This window comes from Austrofundulus limnaeus, unplaced genomic scaffold (genome assembly GCF_001266775.1).
Source record: "Austrofundulus limnaeus strain Quisiro unplaced genomic scaffold, Austrofundulus_limnaeus-1.0 Scaffold53, whole genome shotgun sequence".
Lineage (NCBI taxonomy): Eukaryota > Metazoa > Chordata > Actinopteri > Cyprinodontiformes > Rivulidae > Austrofundulus > Austrofundulus limnaeus.
Genome location: NW_013952455.1, coordinates 2,068,186 through 2,080,527, shown reverse-complemented (window position 1 = coordinate 2,080,527; position 12,342 = coordinate 2,068,186). Strand labels below are relative to the sequence as shown.

At 43.8% G+C, this 12,342-nt stretch overlaps 1 protein-coding gene across 5 annotated transcripts in view; it reads right to left on the bottom strand.

Annotated features, from left to right (window-relative positions):
* Positions 1–6: 6 nt before the first annotated feature.
* LOC106517857 (microtubule-associated serine/threonine-protein kinase 1) overlaps positions 7–12,342 on the bottom strand; it is a 79,056-nt gene continuing 66,720 nt past the window's right edge. For all 5 annotated transcript variants that reach the window (XM_014008892.1, XM_014008894.1, XM_014008896.1 and 2 more), the window contains 12 exons: positions 10,637–10,802; positions 10,418–10,519; positions 8,062–8,184; positions 6,743–6,852; positions 6,484–6,644; positions 5,998–6,227; positions 5,701–5,913; positions 5,399–5,628; positions 5,129–5,251; positions 4,908–5,041; positions 1,730–1,917; positions 7–1,637 (listed from right to left, as the gene is read on the bottom strand). In XM_014008892.1, the coding sequence (XP_013864346.1) occupies positions 94–1,637; positions 1,730–1,917; positions 4,908–5,041; positions 5,129–5,251; positions 5,399–5,628; positions 5,701–5,913; positions 5,998–6,227; positions 6,484–6,644; positions 6,743–6,852; positions 8,062–8,184; positions 10,418–10,519; positions 10,637–10,802 (3,324 nt within the window). In that variant the 3' untranslated portion in view covers positions 7–93. The remainder of the gene's footprint in view (positions 1,638–1,729; positions 1,918–4,907; positions 5,042–5,128; positions 5,252–5,398; positions 5,629–5,700; positions 5,914–5,997; positions 6,228–6,483; positions 6,645–6,742; positions 6,853–8,061; positions 8,185–10,417; positions 10,520–10,636; positions 10,803–12,342) is intronic.

Sequence of the window (12,342 nt, the reverse complement as noted above, 5' to 3'; positions counted from 1 at the left end):
CCCCAATATAAAGTCATGATATGTTAAGTATGACGCTACAGTTAAAGGCATTACACGGGACAGGACAGCTTCAATATCCAGATATTCTTTTCGTCACGAATGGTGTTTGGAGCTTCGAGTTTTATCAGAGTGAGCAGTACCGACGCTGCCTGAAGCCAAGCCCTGAGCCCCCCGGCGGACCCCCCCAGATGTGGCCTCTGTCTTACCTCCCTTCCTGTCCTCGTTTGTCTTTGWGGTGTCTTTCACCTTGCCTGTCTCCTGCGAGGCCCCTTTTATGGGCCCCAGCACTGTTTTGGCCACGCTTGTGAGCTGCGTAACGAAGCTGGCTTTGTCTCCGGGGGACATGGGCCTGGACTTGTTGGGTGGGGGTGAGACTGAGGAGGGGGACACGGGGTTCTCTTCCAGGGCCTCCAGGTGAGCCCTCTCCTCCCTGGGGCCTCGGTTGCTGACTGCGGGCCGCTCCGCTCGGTGTCGGGCAGAGGAGGAGGGTTGAACCTGGGCTGGAGCAGAGGGTGCAGGTCCTTTGGTTTTTGTAGATTCAGTTGCTTTATCGCTCCCACTGACTCCTCCTTTCTCTCCGACCTCCGGGCCTTTACGATGTTTGGACTGCAAGTTAGCTTTGTCCCCYACTCCAGCACCCTTTTCCTTCTCTTCTACCTTTTCCTGAGCTTTGGTTGCAGGTCTGCTGTCTGTCTGYGRCTTGGTGTCYTGCTGCCGGCTCTTGGATGGACCTGGACTTGAGGTTTTCTCACTGGGTTTACTCTGGCCGACTGCTGCCTCGGAACTTAAAGCGTTTGGAGGTTTGCTCCCAAGACTGGACTTGGTCTCTCTGTGTGAAGGAGCAGATTTCATTCCGACTGCAGCGGAGGATGAAGCCTTGCTCGTTTCCACCACACTGGTCTTAGGCTCTGCTGGGGGAACCTTCCTCTCACTTTGCCYGGCATGCTCAGGTGCTGACGTGATCTTATCTTTGTCCTTATTTGCTACGAGCGCGTCCCTACTTAGCGGCGATTCCTGCCTCCCCAGCCTCCTCACCTGGTTCAGGCCCCCCATCTCTGCTCCGGAAGGAGGAGAGGGAGAGGAAGATGAGGATGGAGATGGAGGAGCGGGTCCGTTCTCTCCTTCAATCTCAAGTAAACTCTGCAGACTGTGTTCACAGTGGAAGGACTCTCTCCTGTAGTCCCCGTGGGTCACCTCCAGGCTATGCTTCCGCAGAGACACCCCACCCGTCAGCGGAGACGGCGATGATGATGAAGACGAGGAGGAAGGTAGGACGGGCGTCCCTAGCTTCTCTGCGGACTGCACCCGCTGCAGCAGGGGGGACCTGGGCGGCTCGGCCGACTTGGGCCGAGGGCGAGCGACGGGAGGCGAGGAGTGCAGCTTGGCGGGGAACGTTTGGGTGGTGTTGGAGCTCCCCACCGTGTGTCCGGTGAAAGGCGGTGGGGAGGAGGTGGTCGGGGATGGGGTGTGGGCCAGAGGGGACAGCGGGATGTTGCCGGCGGACTTACAGCGAGCGGAGCGGTACTGTCGGTGGAGTTTAGGGGACAGGCCGTGCAGGGAGCTGGGCCTCATGTGGTGAGACGGAGCCGGGGAGTTGGGCGTGCTCGACGCCGCGGAGCTGCTCTGAGACGACGTACCTGAGGAGAGGAGAGGAAATAGTTTTGAGTACAATTAGCAGCCGTGTGTGGTTTTGTYCCAATTCTTTCTTTGGTTGTTTTTTTTTTCTGACCCAGGTACGTGGATTCCAGTGTGGAGCGGTAACTCTGTGTGGGAGAACGGGCCGACAAGCTGTGGGTKGGGGATCCTGGGAGACTGTCTCCAGAGGACAGAGATCGGTTCAGAGAGGAGAGGCTCCGGCTGGTGTGAAGCAGGTTGGACTGCTTTGTGATTTTCCTGAACAGGGAGCTGCGTTTCTTACTGAAAGATAAAATAAGACCAGGTGAAGATACGATCGTCACAACAAGAAATTATCAAGGGTGTCAAGAGTCAGCTTACTTCAGTCAAACCCAAAATAAAGTCGTAACTTTTATTTTGTAAGAATCTAAGCTGATAAAATGTTAATATTTTGATGTATAAACTTCAGTACATAAGTTAGACAATTAGAAAACCCCTGCTCCCAGAGTGGACATGATTTATTTAATGGCATTTTGTAACCCACTGACTAGCTTAAAAACCTGCTTATTTATTAGAAATTGGCTGTGTGAGAATGGCTCTGTGGGAAATGAGAGGTGCATGTATGACGAGTGTTGTATTGAATAATAGGTGCTTTGATTTATTCCGTATCCTTGATATTAAGTGTCACTTTTCAACAGGAGCACTCAGCCTACTGAGAATCTTAAGTTTAAGTGGTTCAAATTTTATTTAGTTTGTATTTTCACATCAAGAGATGCTATTCAATTCTGTATTACTGTTTTATTTTTCAGCAAGTTTGGGTCATAAACTTCAACTCTGACTGTGTTAAAACTCTTAAAGGTACAGTAACTACTGTATTTATTTGTGCATAATGCAAAACATTTAACCCAAAAAATCATCCGTAACGTTGGGGGATTGTATACACAGAAGCAAATTCTGACAGATTTTTTGCGTGTTTTTTTACTACATTAAACGTTAATATTTTATTGTATATAACTGAAATATTGTGTTGGGATTAATCATAACTTCTCCTTCTGCCCTCCCACTGTTGAATATGTTGTGCACAGCTAAGCTTATAAACAACAGTAGTTGTTTTTTTTCACTCTGTGATGTATCAGATGTTTGAAGACAGGCTCGTGTTGTTAGGATGAGGAGTCGGAAATTAAGGAAAAAATGTCAATTCACTTTATTTATGTAGCGCCAAGTCACAGCAAACGTCTAAAACAAATCAATCTAAGGAAGCCAGCAGATTGTGTTGAATCACTTCATCCCAGTCTCCCCTCCTGAGCAGCACATTGGTGACAGTGGAGAGGAAAAACTCCTTTTTAACAGGAAGAAACCTCCAGCAGCACCAGGACGAGCGGCCATCTGCTTCGACCGGCAGCAAAAGAATACACGAATGTCTGTTGCACATCTGTGTGCTCAAAGAGCTGCTTCTCAAAGTTGTCCCATCTTGCTAATTGAACAACCTGCTTCTGCCCTGGGAGTGGATCATTTGCAGTGACATACAGAATCTCACACAGTCACAGGTGTGTGTCCCCAAAAATAATGTTTCCACATGCAAAGACCGACAAATCATACAGTTAGGGGTATCRTAATGCTGCATTCACACCGAATGTGATTTGAGTGTCAAAAATGCGTCCAATGCCTCAAGTTGGACACTTGTGCACTTTGAGGTCAGACGTTTGTGAAAACTGTTCTTGACGCGTGTGAGCCTCTTGTTTTCCTGCTCTGCCAATCTCTGTTTAATGGTATGTTAAATAAAGAAAGTGTCTTTGTTGTATTTACTGAGAGCAGGAGCACGTAGAGCTCACCAGATAATTAATTCATAATTAATTCACCAGATAGTTCAGAGACGTTCTGAGTTTGGTGAGTTTCACCACTCCAGRAGCTGCAACAAGGCTCACTTTCAGAAYTATTTTTGTCCTGAGCCCAGTTTGACGAGCTGCTGACCCACATCGGTGCCGATATCTCCTGCCAGGACACYGACTACAGGCACTCGATTTCAGCTACAAGAGCTCCTGTCCATCTGGCTCAGGTTAGTGCAGTGTTTCCCAAAGTTGGGGTCGGGACCCAAAGTGGGGTCCCGAAACATCAAGGTGGGGTCCTGAAAAGATTTTCTGAATTAATTACATTTTTGCCTTAGTTGTTACAAAGTGTTAGGTTAGTATATTTAAACTGGATAAATGTAGTATATAAATATTGTTACTATGCCCATGTTTAGTTGACCTGATACAAATGTTTATCATCCAAAAATATCTGGGGGCTCAGGTCTCTGCTACTGTTATTTTGTGGGTCAAAAACTGAAAAGTTTTGGAACCACTGCACTTTGGTTCCCAAAGTTGGGCTAGGGATCTAATTATGAGTCATGAAGCACCTTGGATAATCTCCAGAAATCAATTTAAAGGGTAATAAAATAATTGCTGATGTAATATTTTCCCTATAATTATTACAAAAACTCAAAATAAGTATAAATAAGTATTTATATTTGTGTATAAGCTGTTTAGATTGTCAAAAAGCCTGTGTTTTTAGGGTTATTAATGAAGTTTGTGTACTCAGACCAGTAATATTTGGGGTCACAAGTTTTTGCCATGAATATTTTGTGGGTCAGAAGACAAAAAGTTTGGGAACCACTGGGTTAGTGGACATCATTCAGGAAACTCTCCTCTCAGAAAATGTGTCACTATGTCACACAGTGGAGTCTCTCTGATTGGTTGATGCGCCGCTTCGAGCTACAAAAGTTCAARTTTTCCAACTCCGTTGTTTGACATGTGTCAAACACTCGAAATGCTTCTAAACACGYCACTCTAGATGTACCACAGCACTTTCCGACACCCTTTGACACGTGTCCACCATAGACTTTGCATGTAAACCTGATGCTCGAAACACCTTCGTTGTGACCACAGCATTATACACGAGGCGGTCACATTAAACTTGTGTAGGGTAAAGACCCGTCCAGCTTTCTGTGGCCGGTTTAAAATTTGCATGATGTTTCGACTGTGATGCTTTTATTTGTACTCACTTCATCAAAATYACATTAATCACGTAGTTTTATATGTAGAGTTTATTTTTCACAGTAAAGTCACAGCATAAGATTCCTCACTGGGCTGCACGTTTCGATGCATTATATTGTGAATATTTTTCCAAAGCAGTGAGGAGGGATGAATCAAAAATCATGTCAGAAATTAACAGTTGAACAGTAATAACTGTGTTTAAATGCWAATGTATTAGCACCATTAATAAACAATGGGAGTAAATGTTCCTTAATTACGCACTCTTGTCCCTCCTTGACTCCTGTCCTCTTGCTGCGCCGTGCCATCTTGGATTTGTAGCTGGACTTGCGTGCAGGGCCCACTTTTATCGAAGTGTTCTCGAAGGGAGTCGTCGTGACCGTCACTTTGTTTCCACTCTGTGGACGACACACATTTGCGCACATTTAATCYTAGTTATTGTGTGGGAATATTTGAAAACAGAGTTCAGCTGAAATGTCTCCCACCTTCAGGATGAGCTCCACCACCTCTGTGTGGACCAGGCCGTGGACCGACTCCCCGTTTACGTGAGTGATGAGGTCACCGGCTTTAAGTCCAGCCTCCTGGGCGGGGCCTCCATCCTCCACATGCTGGAAGAGGAAGAGAGCATTTAATTAAACTCATTTTCACTTTAACATCAACTACATATGGTGTGGGACGATGCTCCGTATCACCTTTCATTTTCAACAACATAAAGAGCTTATTAGAGCCATGAAGAGCTTGTGTGCTGCTCTCACCCAGACCATGTGGTGCACGCTGTAAACATCACTGTCTCCGATGTAGACCCGAATAGCCCGAAGGGTGAAGCCGTACTTCTTCCCGGAGCGGTGGATGGTGATGGGAGAGTGCTGGACGTTCACTGTGGGGCAGAAGTCACGGCTGGGGGAGGAGTCACGAGACGAGGGGTTGGACGAGAGGGAGCGAGGCGACATGGGGCTCGGCAGAGAGGAGGCAGAGTGTTGCTCGACTGCGAAGCAAAGGTTCGAGTTAAAATAATGCTTTTGTTTGTYGATCGGACTAAAGTGACACACAGCTTCACCTGCTGGAATGATGACAGACAGCGCCGTCGCAGAGGCAGATTTGATCACTTTAGTTCCTGGTCTTGAGATTGGTTTCTCTCCCTCCACGGAGAGCTGTTGATGTCGGACCCTCCGCAGCACCAGGTCTGTGGTGGCCCCGCGGGTCCCCTGGGGGTCAAGAAGTCCCAGACTTGGCAGAGGCAACGATGCATCAGCAGGTCTCAAATGTTTGTCTGTGATAAAAAGAGAGAATAAAAGCCTGCGGTGATTAAATACTCATGTTTAGATTACAAATCATAGTTCACGTTCCCTCTGACCTCCTGCAGTGATGCCGTTACCGTCTTTCGACAGCAATTTTGGATCTTCCAGGGAAGCACCTCTGGTCCTTACAGGGGGCTGCTTGGCTGACATAAACAGCTCAGAGTCCAGCTCTAAGGGGGAGGCAAAGCGGTAYGTGTCCATCAGGGCAGAGAAGCGTCTGCGGGCCCCTGATGGTGGGCTGGAGTCGCTCTCAGTGAAGAAAGACTCGGAGCAGGATAAGCGCTTCCTGAAAATCAAAAGCAACATTTCAAGCAGTGGTCCTCGAGGCCCACTGTCCTGCATGTTTTGGATGTTTTTCTGCTTCACTTCAGCTGCTTTGAATAAATGAGTGATTAACAGGCTTCCACAGAACCTGAAGACCTGCTGAGGGGCAGGGAAACAACTAAAACATAACAATAGTGGTCCTTGAGGATCAGGACTGTAGATCACTAGTTAAAATCACTCAGTGAGACTAAGCTACATGTTGTTTTTTTCACACTCACATCTCAGGAGAACCGGTCCTCCAGCTCTTGTCTCTGAGGGTGACTCCTCCCAGGCTTTCTCTCTTGGCCACCCGGTCCTCTCTGGGGACTTTGTGCTCCCGCAGAGTCACAGTGTGAGGTTTGTGCTCCAGCTGAGACAGGTGCTCCATGCTGCTGTACACCTTCAGGTCCACACAGAATCTCAGTTAGTGCTTTCAAGCAACGATGACGAAACGAAACAAACAAAAAAGGAGAGTTTATACGAGTGTCAGGTCTGGACCTTGCTGAAGCGAGGGGAGCAGGACGAGAAGCGATGCATCTCCACAGGCTCGTCATCGTTGGTGTCGTCTTCATCGTACGACTGGACGTGATGGTAGCGCTCAGAGCGGGCTGACGGTGAGAAGAGGCAGATGCAAATGTAAAGATGCAAACCCCAAAAAAGATAGAGCTCGATGCCAACCGTTGCCAATGTCCCCCGTCGCGATTCAGTAGTGACCAACTGTTATCAGTTTAGTTGGAATCATCACAGGCCTTCATTATTTAAATCATCTCATAAGGTGAACAGATGGATGGATGGGGGTTTAAAGTGATCTTGTCAAACTACTACACAAATGTGTTGGGCAGGTCTCCCATATGATGCACACAAAACTTGGTTCAGATCGGATCATGTATGTGTGAATGAGAGCTAACGGTGTGCAAATGGCAAGGCATCAGCATTCTCCACTCTGCCACAGCCACACCATCAGTGTTGAGAAGCATGTGGAGTCTGCATGTTCAAAACTGTAGGGGGAGTTAGCTCAGTTACATATGCATGAAAAGAGACAAACTGGCAGCTTTGATCCAAAATGGCCGACTTCCTGTGGGGTTTGGACCACGACTCCAAGAGACTTTTWGTAGGTCCTGAGCAGTTACACATCTGTACCAAATTTTGTGATTCCAGGTCCAAGCATGGCTTGGGGCTTATTTTTTAATTTTTAGGGAGCACTGTGGAGGAATTAGGTCACGTCCCCCAAATATTGGACTGCATTCCTGCAGTGGGATGGATTAGGATCGACCATAATGAATTTGGTGCAGATTGGCTGAAATATGTGGAATTTAGAGGGAAACGTATGTCAACGGTGTGATGTCTGACTTCGCCGCACCACCATGACCACACCTTTCAACAAAAAGTCTTTGTGCTTGAAAACAAGTGAGATCAACCTATTATCTGTGTTCTGACACAATTTGTTGCTGATTAGGCCCGGAGGGTCAGAGATGGAGCTTTCCAAGCAAAAAAGGTCACTACTTGTTGTCAGGGGGTGGGGCTTTKATGATGTCATATAACCACATGGTATGGTTGGGCATGCAACAAGGACTCATACCAACTTTGGTGTATTAGCCTTTGWGTGTGAAAGTTACAGATGTCTGAAATTGTAACAAACGGACGGAGAGCATTAAGTCCCCCGCTTCGGTGATGGGGGACAATTAGACTCAAAGCAGATAGTAAACTGACACATTAAAACCCAATATTTCACATTTCTCTTTCTGTATTTAAATAACATGAAAGAGTTGAAGCGTGTGTTGTTGGCTTTTTCACAACTTCCTGCCAGGTGAACTCACTGTCAAAATAACTGGTGTCTTCCTCTGACTCCAGGTGAGGAATGAACTCTGCTTTCTGTCTCAGCAGGCTGTTCCAGTCCACCTCGGCGAAGAACGAGTGCTGCTTCACTTCAAAAGCACCACCTGGAGGGGCAGTGGAGATGGGGTTGGGTGCATACATAAGAAAGGAGCAGGTGGAAAAACAAGATAGCCTGCAGAGGCACTCTGACCTTGACAGAAGCTGACTGATTTAGGTAAACCTAACCCACAAGCTGGAATAAATGACTCTTCTGGGTTGGCGTGTAGCATTCAAGGACAACTTCCAGTATGGAATGAATTTATATTTTTTATTAAAGTGACAGTTCAGATTTTTTGAAGTGGGGTTCTGTGAAAGAGGTATGAACAACGAATATCTTATCTGTTGTAGGTACTGCTTTTTGAATGACCTCTGTTGAGTAKAGTTTTATTTTGACTGAACTTAGAAGCTATTGGCTCGTCAGGGCGCAGTCCAGACCAGAATAGATTTGTACCATCCACAAGTTTAGACAAGTTTATTTTTAAATTGCATATTTTGTCTAACTCTACGTGCCAAAACAAACAAAGCTGAGCAAAGTAATGACATTTCAAGGTGGTTAGAAATGGAAATGAATGAGAAGTCAAGTTAATTTTATAGAATTCCAATAAATGCCTGAGAAACACATAATATTGTCCCTTTAAGATATTTTTGTGATTAATCGCAAGCAATTAATTTTTTTTTTCTATGACTGTAATTTGCAATACACTCCATGTGCAGCCCAACAACAAAGACTCTCATTGGTTGAGACACGAGATGATGCACATCTAAAGCCAATAGTGATCAAGAGCCCCCGTGTGACCAATAATAAATATGCTTTATTACTCGTAGTAATAGTTTACTTTTAGTTACTGACTGACTTTGGGTCTGGTTTAGATCATTATTTATAAATTATATATTTTTCTGGTATAAATCTGCTGTTGTGCATTTACATTGTTGAATGAAATTAATATAGTTATTAATTTATTGTAAAAATAATCACAGATAATTTGTGACACAGGTCCAGTTCGGCTTGCTTACAACTGTGAGAAGTTACCCTGTTACGTGGCCATTTTTGCTCCTCCCTGCTGTCACACATGCTAACAGTGGATGAGATACTGTAGGTAGGGCTCAGTCTAGGGCAATGTTTCCCAAAGTTGGGGTCGGGACCCAAAGTGGGGTCCCGAAACATCAAGGTGGGGTCCTGAAAAGATTTTCTGAATGAATTACAGTTTTGCCTTAGTTGTTACAAATGAGTGAGGTTAGTATATTTAAAATGGATAAATGTAGTATAAAAATATTGCTACAATGCCCATGTTTTGTTGACCTGATACAAATGTTTATCACCCAAAATTAGTTGGGGACACAGGTCTCTGCTACTGTTTTGTACTATTTTGTGGGTCAAAAACTGAAAAGTTTTGGAACCAGTGCACTTTGCTTCCCAAAGTTGGGCTTGGGACCCAATTATGGGTCATGAAGCACCTTGGATAATCTCCAGAAATCAATTTAAAGGGTAATAMAATAATTGCTGATGTAATATTTTCCCTATATTTATTACAAAAACACAAAATAAGTAAAAATAAGTATTTATATTTGTGTATAAGCTGTTTAGATTGTCAAAAAGCCTGTGTTTTAGGGTTATTAACGAAGTTCATGTACTCAGACCAGTAATATTTGGGGTCACAAGTTTTTGCCATGGATATTTTGTGGGTCAGAATACAAAAAGCTTGGGAACCACTGGTCTAGGGTTATTTAAGTCAATGCCTCCGCACCCTTGCTTCCAGTGGCCTAGAYTTCTGCCATCTTAAAACAACTCCGTCTCATAAATTCCATAGTGGTTCATGAGAATGTTACTTTAGAAACTTTTATATCTCTGTCAGTTTCTCACTACACATTTACTTGTATAAAAATCCATGCTTATTTACAAGTGTAAAAAAACAGCAGCTAGCTGTAGCACAAAATATGTAATGCAAAATTGATGGCTTTGTAGATGTACATTTAATTATTACTTTATGAAARCTCATTAAATTTATTAAATTAAAACAGACCGATGGTTAAGCAACAATTAACTTCTTGCCTACCTGTCTGCATTTATCTCTTTTACAACACACAACAGTAACAGCAGTCCATTAAAACGAGGCAGGAGGACACTGGAGCCACTTAAACATCTGCTGGTTGTTCAAACATGTATCTATGAGAAGAGCTGAACAAATGCAGCTTGAACTAAATTCAAGTTTCTTCACTTGTGTCCAGTGGGAATCTACGAGTTCCTTTTATGAAGTTAAGTAGAGAAAAGAGCTTGATTCCTTCCTCCAGAACACTGACCTGTGCCCAGTCTCATAAGAGGATTTGTCTGCAGCAGAGAGGAGATCAGGTGCTGCGCGTCAACAGGAAGAGCATCATCACCTTCTGGCCACACAATGTCRTCTGCAGCAAAGAGAAACACACTTTTTGGTAAAAAGTGATGAGATTTTATGGAAGAATGCCTGTTTGAGGTAGGATATCTGGTTTATTTTCTACAATCAGCGGGTCTTTACACCTCACCTGTAATGACCTGTCCAAACAACTCCTCTGGAGTGTCCCCAAAGAATGGCACACAACCCACCAGGAACTCATACAGGATGATGCCCATCGCCCACCAGTCCACTGGCTTCCCATACCCCTGACGGAGAATCACCTCTGGAGCAATATACTCTGGAGTCCCACATACCTGAAAGAAAAGCAGAACTTGATTTACTCACACTGTTATTTATCTTTCTTCTTCTGCTGATTCGCTGAGTCAGCACTCACACCGTTATATGCTTCTTTACAGTTTCGTCTGTACATTTTTTGCAATTAAACTATTTCTGTATGTTTTGTGCTGTTTTACCTTCTTGTCCGGGAATGGTGTGTTCTGACTTTTGTTTTTTGTCCACTTTTGTTTTTTGTCACTGTTACACTTTTTGATTATCTATGTTGAAAGGAAATTTCATATAAACTCAAATGTTTTAAATTCTTTCAAAAGTGCATTTTAAATCTGCCTTAGCATATTAGCGTGGTTTTGTCTTCTCGTGCTAATTAAAGCTACCATTCTGCTAAATTTAGCTACCAGATTGCCACTTTTAGATTATGACTGATGTTCCTCTTTTAGCTATTAGCTGCTGTTCTGTTGTATTTAGTTACWATTTTCCTAATATTAGCCTCTGTTTTGATAATTTTAGCCTCTGTGTTATTAAATTTAGCATCACTTTAATGAAKTTTAGCTAATTTGCTGGTTTAGCATGTATTGTTGTTATAGCCTATTTTGCTCATTTGAACCTCCGTTTCATTAATTTTAGCATCATTTTTATGAATTCTAGCATCAGTTTTATGAATTTTAGCCACTGTTCTGCTTGTTCAGATTGTTTTGGGGGTGTATTTTAGCTTCTGTTTTGTTTGCTTTTATTTTGACACCTCAGTTTTATTTATTTAATTGTTTTTGGTCAATTGCAGCAAAGTCATTCTGGTCTCAGCATTCAAACAGCATTTTCACAGAGAATGTTGAGTTGCAGTCCTGTAAAGAGGATTGTGTTGAGCCAAGTAAATCACCTCAGACATGCCAGGACTGGGTGAAAGCCTCAGTGTGTCTTTTTTAATTWATTTTTTTCATGTGCAAATTCTACAAGCACTAACATATTTCTGGCCGCGGTTACGTGCACAGGAGAAATAATGAGGCTTGGATTCAAAGCAGGCGCTGCTTAATGAAAGGCTGGTGAATATGAGCCGTACTTTAAAAAGAGATACCCTCTGATTGCAATAGCTGGGGAGAGAGAGTGGTCTATTGTTCTGTGGTGATGGTTCCATTTTATCGGGCTTCAGAAATGCCTGTCACGCCATGAAAGGGAATATCTTTTCACAGAAATAAGACATCAAAGAACACTTGATACTCAGACTCTGCTCGGATCAGACAGAATGTGAACAGTCTGCATTGTGCTGTGGCCAAAAAGACAGAATAGATCTTTATATTGTATTTGTGACAATGAGTATTAAAAAAAGAAGAAAATGGCAGAAGGCATTTTAAAGGGTGCCAAAGCAGCACCTACCAGGAGTTCTACCACACAYAAGCTTTATTCTATAAGGTTCAACATTAATGTGGGACTTTTATTTCGGAAGAATCTAAGCAAACAAAATGGTGTTTTATGTATAAAACCTGTATAAACTAGACACCGCATAGCGGTAACATAATGACCCCCGTATGCAGAAATGCACCAGAACTCAGAAGTCTTTATTCC